General features: G+C 36.4%; 1 protein-coding gene across 1 annotated transcript; it reads right to left on the reverse strand.

Moving 5' to 3' along the window:
• Positions 1-1,123: 1,123 nt before the first annotated feature.
• Positions 1,124-1,471, reverse strand: LOC110571238 (10 kDa heat shock protein, mitochondrial-like). The gene has a single exon (XM_044912618.1). It carries the CDS (start codon positions 1,469-1,471, stop codon positions 1,163-1,165), a length of 309 nt encoding a protein of 102 aa, XP_044768553.1. The 3' UTR covers positions 1,124-1,162.
• Positions 1,472-13,200: the final 11,729 nt, after the last annotated feature.

Consider the following 13,200-nt stretch of genomic DNA (forward strand, 5'->3'; position numbering starts at 1 on the left):
AGCTTATTGGCTCTGATAGGTCCTGAATAAAAATATGAAATAAAGCAACAAACTGTCAGCCAAACCTTATGTCAGTTTGGCTAAGTCTCACACTTATGTGACCATTGATACCTCTTTATAGAAACCTATTTTCATTTCATCAAACAAAATATCGTTTGTTTGGGAAAGCTGCACTGGACTCTTCACACTCTCGATTTATTTTTTAAAAATCAGTTGTTGTTGTTGTTTTTCAAATGAGGTTTGTTGCTGTTTTTTCTTTTTTAATTGTTATCATGTTTATTTGGAGACCCCATCAAATCCAATACAGTTGTTGCTCTCAGTCCTCTACAGATTTATTCCCTAATCATGTAGATTAGTTTGTATAGAAGTTCACATTTGTATAGTCACACTGCTCAACATTCCTCGAAAGACTATTTTGCACCTTTTTTCTTTCTCCTAACACCTTTCTTTTCTCTCTTAATGCTGGTGACTTTTTTTTTTTCCCACTGAGAAAATAGAAGAAATAAAAACAGACCTGCTCATCTTTCCATGAACAAATATGTCAATGTATCTGCACTCACATATCCTGCTTTTCCATGTTACAATCAGGTCTATAGAAATGTTTCCGATTTACACTAACAAAAACCTCTTTGATACACTGGGCCCTCAGATAACTGGTTGCTACCACCTTCACATCTGCCTGTCCTTTTTATGACACAAATACTAATTTTGACTGAGAAGTTAAATACTAGTAAGAAATTACTATTTTTTTAAAAGATTTTATTTATTTATTTGAGAGAGAGAGAATGAGAGACAGAGAGCATGAGAGGGAGGAGGGTCAGAGGGAGAAGCAGACTCCCTGCCGAGCAGGGAGCCCGATGCGGGACTCGATCCCGGGACTCCAGGATCATGACCTGAGCCGAAGGCAGTCGCCTAACCAACTGAGCCACCCAGGCACCCCAAGAAATTACTATTGTTAATGTTACCAGAACCTTCACTGGCCAACCGCATTGATTAATGTTAACCAACAAACATGATGTTAAGAATCATTTTTTTTTTTTTTTTTAGTTTGGATACCATTAGTTTATTATAAAAGAGAGACATGAAAATTATTTACATGATGAAAGATTTCACAACTTCACTGGAAAGGGCAGCTTCACTTCATGCCATTTTAATAATGATTTCAGTCCACATACTTTCCAAGAATGTCACCATCTCTAAATAAGAAATAATCCTTGTCATCTAGAACTACTTTGGTGCCTCCATATTCTGGGAGAAGAACTTTATCTCCAACTTTCACACTAACTGGTTGAATCTCTCTACCCTTTCCTTTAGAGCCCGATCCAACAGCTACTACTGTTGCTTGCAACACTTTTCCTTGAGATTTTTCTGGAAGCATAATACCTCCTTTGGTTACAGTTTCAGCTGCGCTCCTTTCAACTAAAACTCGGTCAAAGAGGAAAAGAAACTTTCTAAACGCCTGCCCTGTCATGACGCCGACCGCCGCAGTTCGTACTCTGCTCTGGAGCTCGATGTTAAGAATCATTTTATACAATACACTATTCCTTCTTTCATGAAAACTTTTCTTTTGTGGATTCCCAAATAAAAACCCCTACTGGCTTTTTTCCTTCTTAATGAATCCTATTCAGTCTAATTAATGACTTAGTCTCCAATTCCCAAAATTTTATGTGCTCACTCTCAGATCTTTTCTTCTCTCTTTTGAGTTGACTATACACATTCACATGGATTTGAATTCATTTTATACACTGACAACCCTCAAATGTATATATTGAATTCATAATTTGATATTTCCACTTCTAAACATCTTAATTTAAGTGTGAATTCAGCATGTCAAGCTTAACATAGTCAAAATTGACTTCCTGACTCAAAAGCCTACTCCTCTAATATTCTCTGTATCAGTGGGTGATACCAAAGCCCCAGGATTTATCCTTGCTGTCTCATTCTCTGAAATGGCACACGCAGTCTATCAACCAACTAGTTGCTCAGCCATCTGTGAGCTGGTAGCTTACTGTCTGTAAGCCTAGCCATAAGCTTTCAAATATGACTTCTTCTAATTCTTTCTACTGCTACTAGTCTAAACATTATCATCTCTTTCCCAAATTACTTTTAAAACCTATTAACAAACTGGTCTTTGAAATTTCACCCGATTTACTACCTATGTCTTACACAGAATCCAAAGTAATCTTTTGGAAACATAAATCAAATCTTATCTCTACCTTGTTCAAAACCATTCAGTGGCTTTCTATCACAGAGCAAATTCCAGGTTCTCTAGGTTGTAAGGCTCTACTTAATATGACCTCTGCCAAAGTCCCTGACCCTATCTTCTACCTTTTGTTTGCCTCCTGATTCTGATTCACTTTCTCTGGCCTTACTATTCTTGAACCCACAAAGGTCATTCCTGTTCACAGATCTTTGCAATTCTTGTTGTTTTTAATAAGGAATGGTTTCTCCTTAATCTCTATATGGCTGGTTCCTTTATATTATTCTTGTCTCTTTTCCTTTGTTATCATCTCTGAAAGGTGACATCATCCCCCAGCACTCCTGCTACCTAATCTCTCCCTTCCCCTCACTCTGCATTCTTGCATCTGGCTTTAATTTTGTGTATGCCATTTAGCGTTAACCTGAAACTATAACTTAAGTATGTGTTTATCTACTGTATCTTCTGCTGGAATATGAACTATAAACAATAACACATAATCTGCCAGTTTATTTCTCTATTCCCCTATCTTTGGGCAAGACCTGTCACAAAATAGATTCTCAAAAATGTTGGTTGAATAAAATAATCATATGCTTCCTATGTCATATGTGCTGTGCTTATGTTATTGGTGAATGGCATATGGTCCCTGAAGGAGCTCACACCTAGCAGGGTATCCTGATGCAAAGCAGTTAATTGTATACTTTCCTCTTTTTATTGTACTTAAAATTTTAGCCTAGTAAAACACTGTGAAGTTGTTTCAGTTTTTCTTTAAAAATTTTAAAATTGGGATGCCTGGGTGGCTCAGATGGTTAAGCGCCTGCCTTCAGTTCAGGTCATGAGTCCCATGGGATCCTGGGTCCTGGGATTGAGCCCCATGTTGGGCTCCTAGCTCAGACAAGAGTCTGCTTCTCTCTCTTCTTCTGCCTCTCCCCCTGCTTGTGCTCTCTCTGTCTCTCTCTCTCAAATGAATAAATAAAATCTTCTAAAAAAATTAAGAATTATTTGGTATATAATCAATTATTAAGTCAAATAGGATTAAGACAATTGCTAAAAGTCCTAATTTACGTGGTTATCATAATTATTTTTAATGTATTTTCCCAATATTCTTATTTTAAGATTCTTCTCTATTTCAAGACCTCTGCTTCATATTCTTACAAAAATATTATAAGGATGCTCTGAACTTAGTGTTTTATGAGGAAAAAAGGCATTTTAAACATATGCATATAACTAACTAGAATTTAAATAAAAATTTGGAAAAAAAATAAAATGCATAAAATAACAAGTTCTATAATATGTTTTTGGTACAGGGTGACATAAAATAAGAAAGCAAATAATAATGCTGCCTGTGGAAGTGAAGTTGAGTTAGATAGTGCGGCTCTGGAATGGAAGTTAGGAATTATGTTACAACTGCTGTCTACTAGCAAACATTCTTTGTGCTTGATCAGTAATAGTTGCTGTATACTTCAAATATATCACTTCATTACAGGAAATGTGTGGATATTTCCAAGTACACTCAAGTCTGATAAACATGGTCCATGGATATCGGTGTAGACTTATCTATATCAAATATATCTAGAGAAACACTATTAAGTTCTGATTTCAGATATTAAAATCTACAATCTTGTAGCGTCTGGTGAAACAGCTCTGTCTTTGGACCTCTATCAACTCTCTTGGTGTTCTCATCCAATCTTCTAGCTATAAATGTCACCTACACAAGTTTCCTTGATCTCAATTACAGCAACTCTTTCTTTCTAGTTGTTTATCCCCAAAGCCATCACTCCTATCTCTTCTCTTTCTCTTACATTTAATATTCCATTTGTCAGGAATTCCCATGGCTGTATATTCCAAGAATGTCCAAAATCCAATGATTTCTCACCACTTCAACCACTCTCACCCTAGTTCAAGACACCATCACCTGTTGTGGAGTTTTTGCAGTATTCTCTGTGATATTTTTCTTCTTCTAGGCCCATGATAGGATTGTTCTTCTCTATTCCTTTTGAACTTAGACATGACAGTGTGACTTGCTTTGGCTAGTAAAATGTAAACGGCAGTGACACAAGAATGTTTGAGAACTGATGCATGTTTTGCCACATACCCTTTTCTATCTTATATCCTGTAGAAGTCACCAAGATACAGCTCCTTCTGGTGTGAGCTTCTTAATGGCCATGATAAGCAGAGGACCCTGTAAACCTGTGTAGGGCATAAATGTGTGAGAAGTAAAATTTATTGGGGTGCTTTAGTGAAGTTACAGGATTGTTTGGTACATCAACATAACCTAGACTATTGTAACTAGTATGAACTCCTAAGTGGAACCCATGCCTCCACCTGGTCTATTCTTAAAAGTGTAGTCAGAGCACCTTGATATAAGGGAAACCAAGTCTTGTCACTCCTCTGACCAAAACCCATCTATGACTTCTCATTTCTTTCCAAATAAAAGACAAATTTCTTACTATGACAATCAAGGCCCAATGTGATCCGCCCTCCATTCCCTCTCTGATCTTAATGCTTTCTACTATTTGTCTAGCTCACTCTACTCCAGCTATAGTCCTCTTCTTTTTTGTTGTTGTTGTGACATGGCAGGCATGCTCCCAACTCTGAGGCTTTGTACTGGCTCATTCCTCTACCTGAAGCGCTCTTATGTCAGACATTCCTGATGGATCACTCCCACTGTTATTTTAAACCTTTTCTTAAATGTTACCTTCTCAATGAAGCTTTTTTTCTCTCTAATTCTTTTCAAGTTGCAATCTCCCTCTAAAACACATCATGCTCATAAATCTGATCCAGTTTTCCTGGCACTATCACTTTATGCATATAATTTGTTAATTTATTATGTTTATGGTTCTCTATCTGACATTAAACACTAGAATGTGAGCTTCACTAGGGCAAGGGATATTTTGTCTGTTTTGCTCAGTGGTGAATCACAAGGCTAGAACAAAGCTTGACACCATTGAATGTATTACTGATTAAATGATGAATGAATACAATTGTGGAAGAGTTTATTTTTAGCTCATTCTATTTTACATGTCTTATTGAATATCTTGTTAAGTAGAATATTGTTGGATCATTGACAGTCCTGATTCTCAAACAGGAAAAGTAATGTAAGCATGTCTGTTTCTGTGATTTTCTGCTTTTTAAAGGGATATGTATTTAGGGGTGGTCCAAGATGGTGGTGTAGGAAGATCCTGAAATATATCTTCTTCTACAGAAACACCAAATCTTCAGCTACATATGGAATAATTCCTTGTGAAAAGGACCTGAAAACCAGCTGAATACCTCCTTCACAACAAATGGTTAGAGGGCCACAATGGAGGAGCAAAAATGTGGTCTTGCCAAAAACCTCACCCTTGGCATGGCAACCCACAATCAGGATAGATTTCACAAATACAGAGCTTCTCCCTGAGGAGTGAGAGGTTGATGCCCTCATCAGGCACTGCAGCACTAGAGATCTGCAATTGCAAGATTAGCCACCAAAATGTCTGGCTTGGAAGACCAATGGGGCTCATGAAACCTAAAAGGCTGGAGGGAACTGAGATACTTCTTTTGGAGCACTCACTGGCAGACTCACTCCTCCTGGAGACAGTCTCAAAAGCAACAGTTTGAAAAGCACCTAGACTATAGTGAAGGAAATTCATTTGATAATCTTAAAGCATCTGCTGGAGGGGCAGGGGCCTGTTAGGTGTCTCCAGGAACAGAGTTGTGGGCAGGGGTTCTTTTTGCACTTTTCATCTACCTTGAGAGTGCTATCAGACAAACCCTGGTCCTGCACTCTCCCATGACCCCACAAAATCCAGTGGGCACACTCCAACTCTGTGCTCTCCACTTCCTTGTGAAAGCCTATGGGAGAATGCAGTCTATACAGAGGACATTCCTTGATTGCCTGGCTCTAGTAGCCATGGAGATTGTAAACCTGGATCCCATAGAACTGTAACTATTAGAAAAATAGTTTTTGGCAGGTTACCAACTTCAGGGTACTATAAAGACTGAAACATACTCCCAATCTTTCTGTGAATAAAGCCTATTTACTTGCCCTGGAGCTTTAGCCTGAGGGGCAGACATCAGGTTTGCCATATATCTAGAGGCCTCAGAGGTCCTTAGGGAACATAGACTAGGGGAATGCCATCTTTGCTCCATCCCTCAGCATCACTATAATTTGTTGGTACCTTCCAGAAACGAGCTTAACACTCATCTGAAGCCCCAGTAATTGCAACTGTTACCCAGGAGACATCTCTGGATTGTCTGGTCTGGAGACTAGCAAAGTTTAAGACATGTTTTTATATATAGAAAGCCCTAAAAATTCCACCAAAAACTGTTAGAACTAATAAATGAATTCAGCAAAGTTGTAAGGTACAAAATTAACACACAAAAATCTGTTACATTTCTATATACTGACAGTGAGCTATCAGAAAGAGAAATTAAGAAAACAAAATAATTTATAATTACATCAAAAAGAATAAAACGTCTAGAAATAAAGTTAACCAAGGATGTGAAAGACCTGTACACTGAAAATTATGACAGTGATGAAAGAAATTAGACCAAAATAAATCAAAAGATATTCCATGTTTATGGATTAGAAGAATTAATATTGTTGAAATGTTCATACTAGAGATTCAATGTAATCCCTATCAAAATCCCAATAGTATTTTTTACAGAAAAATAACAAATAATTCTAACATTTCTATGGAAACACAGAAGACCCCAAATAGCCAAAGCAATCTTGAGAAAGAAGAACAAAAATTAGAGGCATCACTCTCCCTCATTCCAAAGTATATTATAAAGTTATAGTAATCAAAACAGTATGGTATTAGTATAAAAACAGACACATAAGTAAGTGGAACAGAATAGAGAGCCCAGAGATAAACCAATGTATATATGGTTAATTAATTTATGACAAAGGAAGCAAGGATATACAATGGGAAAAGGACAGTCTTTTTAATAAATGATACTGTCAAAAATGAACAGTCACATGCAAAAGAATGAAATTGGATCAGTATCTTACACCATATACAAAAATTAATTCAAAATGGATTAAATACTAAAACAGGTGAACATAGGGGAAGGGGAAAAAAGAAAGAGGGAGACAAACCATAAGATACTCTTAACTATAGAGAACAGAGAGTTGATGGCAGGAGATGGGCTAGATGGGTGTTAGGTATTAAGGAGGGCACTTGTGATGAGCACTGGGTGCTATATGCAAATGATGAATCACTAAATTCTACTCCTGAAACCAATATTACAGTATATATTAACTAAGTAGAATTTAAATATAAACTTGAAACAAAAAAAAAAAAATTGATTAAGTACTGTAATGTAAGACCTGAAACCATAAAATTTCTAGAAGAAAACAGGTGGTAAACTCCTTGACACAGGTCTTAGTGATGATTTTTTTGGATCTGACTCTAAAAGCAAAAATAACAGAAGCAAAAATAATCAAGCAGGACTATGTCAAACAAAAGCCTTCTGCATGGCAAAGGAAATTTCAACAAAATGAAAAGACAATCTACTGAGTGGGAGAAAATATTTGCAAATAATATAACTGTTAAGGGCTTAGTATCCAAAACCTATGAAGAACTCATACCACTCAATAGCAAAACAACAAACAAAAAAACCCCAATCTGATTAAAAATGGGCAGAGAGGGGTGCCTGAGTGGCTCAGTCGGTTAAGCGTCTGCCTTCGGCTCAGGTCATGATCCCAGGGTCCTGGGATCGAGCCCCACATCGGGCTCCCTGCTCCGCGGGAAGCCTGCTTCTCCCTCTCCCATCCCCCCTGCTTGTGTTCCTGCTCTGTGTCTCTCTCTGTCAAATAAATAAATAAAATCTTTAAAAAAAATGGGCAGAGAATCTAAATAGACATAGCTCATTTTTTAACTGGGTTATTTGTTTTTTGGGTGTTGAGTTTGATAAGTTCTTCATAGATTTTGAATACTAACCCTTTATCAGATATGTTATTTGCAAATATCTTCTCCCATTCCACAGGCTGCCTTTTAGTTTTGTTGATTGTTTCCTTTGCTGTGCAGAAGCTTTTTATCTCGATGAAGTCTCAATAGTTTATTTTTGCTTTGTTCCCTTTGCCTGTGCTGATGTGTCTAGTAAGAAGTTGCTATGGCCGAGGTCAAAGAGGTTTCTGCCTGTGTTCTCCTACAGGATTTTGATGGTTTCCTGTCTTAAATTAAGGTCTTTCATCCATTTTGAATTTATTTTTGAGCATGGTGTAAGAAAGTTGTCCAGTTTCATTCTTCTGCATGTTGTGGTCCAGTTTTCCCAACACCATTTGTTGAAGAGATTGTCTTTTTTTTCCATTGGATATTCGTTCCTGCTTTGTTGAAGATTAGTTGACCATATAGTTGTGGGTGCATTCCTGGGTTCTTTATTCTGTTCCATTGTTCTATGTGTCTGTTTTTGTGCCAGTATCATACTTCCTTGGTGAGTACAGCTTTGTAATATAGCTAGAAATCCAAAATTGTGATGCCTCTATATGTATTTTTTTTTCTTTTTCAGAATTGCTTTGGCTACTCAGGGTCTTTTGTGGTTCCACACAAATTTTAGGATTGTTTGTTCTAGCTCTGTGAAAAATGCTGGTACTCTTATAATGGGGATTGCATTAAATGTGCAGATTGCTTTGGGTAGTATAACCATTTTAACAATGTTTGTTCTTCCAATCCATGAGCATGGAATGCTTTTCCATTTCTTTCTGTCCTCTTCAATTTCTATCATAAGTGTTCTATAGTCTTCAGAGTATAGATCTTTTACTTCTTTAGTTAGATTTATTCCTATATATCTTATTGTTTTGGGTGCAGTTGCAAATGGGATCGATTCCTTGATTTCTTTTCCTGCTGCTTCATTATTGGTATATAGACATGCAAGAGATTTCTACACATTGATTTTATAGCCTGCAACTTTGCTGAATTTATGTATGAGTTACAGCAATTTTTTGGTGGAGTCTTTCAGGTTTTCTACATAGAGTGTCATGTTGTCTGCAAATAGTGAAAGTTTGACATCTTCCTTGCTAATTTGGATGGATTTTATTTCTTTTTGTGATCTGATTGTTGAGACTAAGACTTCCAGCACTATGTTAAATAGTAGTGGTGAGAGTGGACCTTCTTGTCGTGTTCTTGATCTTAGGGAAAAGGCTCTCAGTTTTACCCCATTGAGGATGATATTAGCTGTGGGTCTTTTGTATATGGCCTTTATGATGTTGAGGTGTGTTCCATCTATCCCTACTTTGTTGAGGTTTTTTTTCAGGAAAGGGTGCTATATTTTATCAAATGTTTTTTCTGCATCTATTGGCAGGATCATGAAGTTCTTATCCTTTCTTTTATTAATATGGTGTATCACGTTGATTGATTTGTGAATATTGAGCCACCCTTGTAGCCCGGGAATAAATCTCACTTGATCATGGTGAATAATTCTTTTTTTTTTACCACTTATTTTTTTAAATTTAAATTCAATTAATTAACATATAATGTATTATTTGTTTCAGGGGTACAGGTCTGTGATTCATCAGTCTTATATAATACCCAGTGTTCATTACAACACATACCCTCCCCAATGTCCATAAGGTACTGGAAAAAAGACATGAATAGACCCCAGAAAAGACATCCAGATGGCTAACAGACACATGAAAAGATGCTCAACATTCCTTATCATCAGGGATATACAAATCAAAACCATGATGAGATACCATCTCACACGTCAGGATGGCTAAAATTAACAACACAAGAAACAACAGGTGTTGGCAAAGATACAGAGAAAGGGAAATCCTTTTGCACCATAGGTGGGAATGCAAACTGGGGCAGCCACTCTGGAAAACAGTATGGAGGTTCCTCAAAAAGTTAAAAATAAAGCTACCTTATGACCCAGCAATTGTACTACTAGGTATTTACCCACAGGACACAGAAATACAGATTCAGAGGGATACATGCACCCCAATGTTTATAACACCATTATCAATAATAGCCAAACTATGGAGAGAGCCCAAATGTCCATTGATTGATGAATGGATAAAGAAGATGTGGTATATGTATATATACATATACAATGGCATATTACTAGCCATCAAAAAGAATGAATCTTGCCATTTGTAATGAATGGATGGAGTTGGAGTGTATTATGCTGAGTGAAATAAATTAGAGAAAAATAAATACCATATGATCTCACTCATATGTGGGATTTAAGAAAGAAAACAGATGAACATATGGGAAGGGATAAAAGACAAAAAAAAGGAGAGAGGGAAACAAACCATAAGAGACTGTTAATGATAGAGAACAAACAGGGTTGCTGGAGGGGAGGTAGGTGGGCATTGGGCTAAATGGGTGATGAGTATTAAGGAGGGCACTTGTTATGATGAGCACTGGGTGTTGTATGTAAGTGATGAATCACTGAATTCTACTCCAGAAATGAATATTGCACTGTATGTTAACTACTAAAATTTAAATTAAAAAAATAAATAGACATTGTTCCATAGAAGATATACAGGTGGCCAACAGGCACATGAATACATACTCAAATTCCGTAATCACAAGGGAAATGCAAATCAAAATCACAACAAGATACCACCTGTTAGCATAGCTATCGTCAATGTATCTATCTATCATCTATCTATCTATCTATCACCTATCTATATAATAGAATATTACTCAGCCATAAAAAAAAAGAATAGAATCTTGGCGTTTGCAACAACAGGGATGGACCTTGATGATACTATTTAAGTGACATAAATCAGACAGAGAAAGACAAATACCATATGATCTCACCTATATGAGGGATCTTAAAACAAAACAAAACAAATGAACAAACTAAAACAAAACAAACATAGGTACAGAGAATAAAGTGGTGGTTGCCAGTGGGGAGGAAGGTTGGGGAGTTGGTAAAAATGAGTGAAAGTGGTCAAGAGGTACAAACTTCCAGTTATAAAATAAATTACTCATAGAAATATAATGTACAGCATGCTGACTCTAGTCAATAATACTGTAGTTCATATTTGAAAGCGGCCAAGGGGTAAATCTTAAAAGTTCTCATCACAAGAAAAAAAAAACTGTAACTCTGTATGGTAACAGATGGTAATTAGACTTATTGTGGTGATCGTTTTGCACTGTATACAAATATCAAGTCATTCTATTATATACCTGAAACTAATATAATGTTATATTTCAATTATAACTCAAAAAAGGGAAATATGTTAAAAGATATTTTAGATTTTTATTTTTTTTGCTCATATCGAGTGATACTAAAAATCAGATTTTATCGTGGGACTATTGAGGATGTTATGCATGGTTTGAAAAAATAATCGAGAAAAAGTCATGTTGAAAAAATGGGATAAGGAGTGAAGATTGACACACAAATAGACTAAGTAGAATAAGCATTGCCTCTCTTATCAATTATTAATCTCTTATTAATTAATATTAATCATATTTAATCAAAATTAATTATTTCTAATTCTACATAGCTAAAATTTTTTCCTGATCCTTTGTCACTGCTGACTCTACCCTTATTATAGCCTATGGAAATAAAGAAAACACCTTTAGATATTTATGTGATGTTCTTCCAAATTCTTTATTATCCCCAGTTTCTCCCTTCTTTTGAGAGGAAGTTTATAGTTCCAGGAAAAACTACTGGCAAGCACATCAAATGGTAAGCTGAAATAATAACCCATCCTTAGGTGAAACATGACATTCAATTCCTATGTGTCTCTTGGTGTTTCTCAGTATAAGGAATATATAATGAGGACAGGAAAAAATAAAATTATGTCCTAAAAATTTATGGCACTCCATGGTATGGACTGATTTTTTGTACATCTACCCCCATCAAATTCATATGTTGAAATTCTAACCTCCAATGTGACAGTAGAAGAAGATGGGGCCTTTGGGATATAATTAGGTTGACATTGGAGCCCTCATGAATGGGATTAGTGTCCTTATGAGAAGAGACTCCAGAGAGCTCTCTCACTCATTTGGACGTGTGAGGACACAGTGGTGAGAAGATAGCCATTTAAGAACCAGGAGACAGTCTCTCACCAGACACCTAATCAGTCAATGTCAAGATCTTGGGTTTCCCAGCCTCCAGAACTATAAGAAATAAATTTCTTAAGAGTTACTTTGTTTATGGTATTTTTGTTATAGCAGCTTGAATGGACAGACACCTTCAAAAAATTAATGTGAAGTCTTCAATTTCCATAAATAAACTGACTTTTTAAAAATAGTTCTGTGTTGTAATCATTTTGTAACAGATGAACCATCTGAGAGCCAATCAGCAAATTAATTACTGATGGTGGTGACACCTAACCTCAATGTCAAAGTTATGGACTTCTAGTGGACAGTTTACTGTGTTATACTGGCTCTTAAAAGTTATTAGCTAAAAATAGCATGTGATTTTTTTATGACACATCTTATTATTTTTACTAACACTGTTACTAGTCATCTTTCAAAAACCAAGTTTATTGATATTTAATAGAATTTTAGAGCTGAATGTGATTTTTTTTTTTAAAGATTTTATTTATTTATTTGACAGAGAGAGACACAGTGAGAGAGGGAACACAAGCAGGGGAATGGGAGAGGGAGAAGCAGGCTTCCCGCCGAGCAGGGAGCCCGATGCGGGGCTCGATCCCAGGACCCTGGGATCATGACCTGAGCCGAAGGCAGACACTTAATCACTGAGCCACCCAGGCGCCCCTGAATGTGATTTTTGAAAGCATCAAGATGAATGCACATAACTTTAGAAACTACTTAGGCAAATAATCATCATACAGTGGACTATTAAATTTTAAGATATGTATTTCCAGATCCAATCTTTGGAACCATTTCAGTAAACCTTTAAGCCTGCTTCTCCCTCTCCCTCTGCCTGTCACTCTGCCTACTTGTGCTCTCTCTCTCTCTGTCAGATAAACAAATAAAATCTTAAAAAAAAAAAGAAAATGACATTCACTTACCAGTTTCTACAAATCACACAGTTGTTCGGAGCTAGGATTTGATTTAGAAACTTATTACTAAACTATGAAAAATGACATATTC

This window comes from Neomonachus schauinslandi, chromosome 2, assembly GCF_002201575.2.
Source record: "Neomonachus schauinslandi chromosome 2, ASM220157v2, whole genome shotgun sequence".
In the NCBI taxonomy this organism is placed as follows: Eukaryota; Metazoa; Chordata; class Mammalia; order Carnivora; family Phocidae; genus Neomonachus; species Neomonachus schauinslandi.

What these genes read in the sequence shown, in the direction of transcription:
- LOC110571238 (XM_044912618.1), bottom strand. Translation starts at nt 1,471, where the DNA reads ATGACAGGGCAGGCGTTTAGAAAGTTTCTTTTCCTCTTTGACCGAGTT.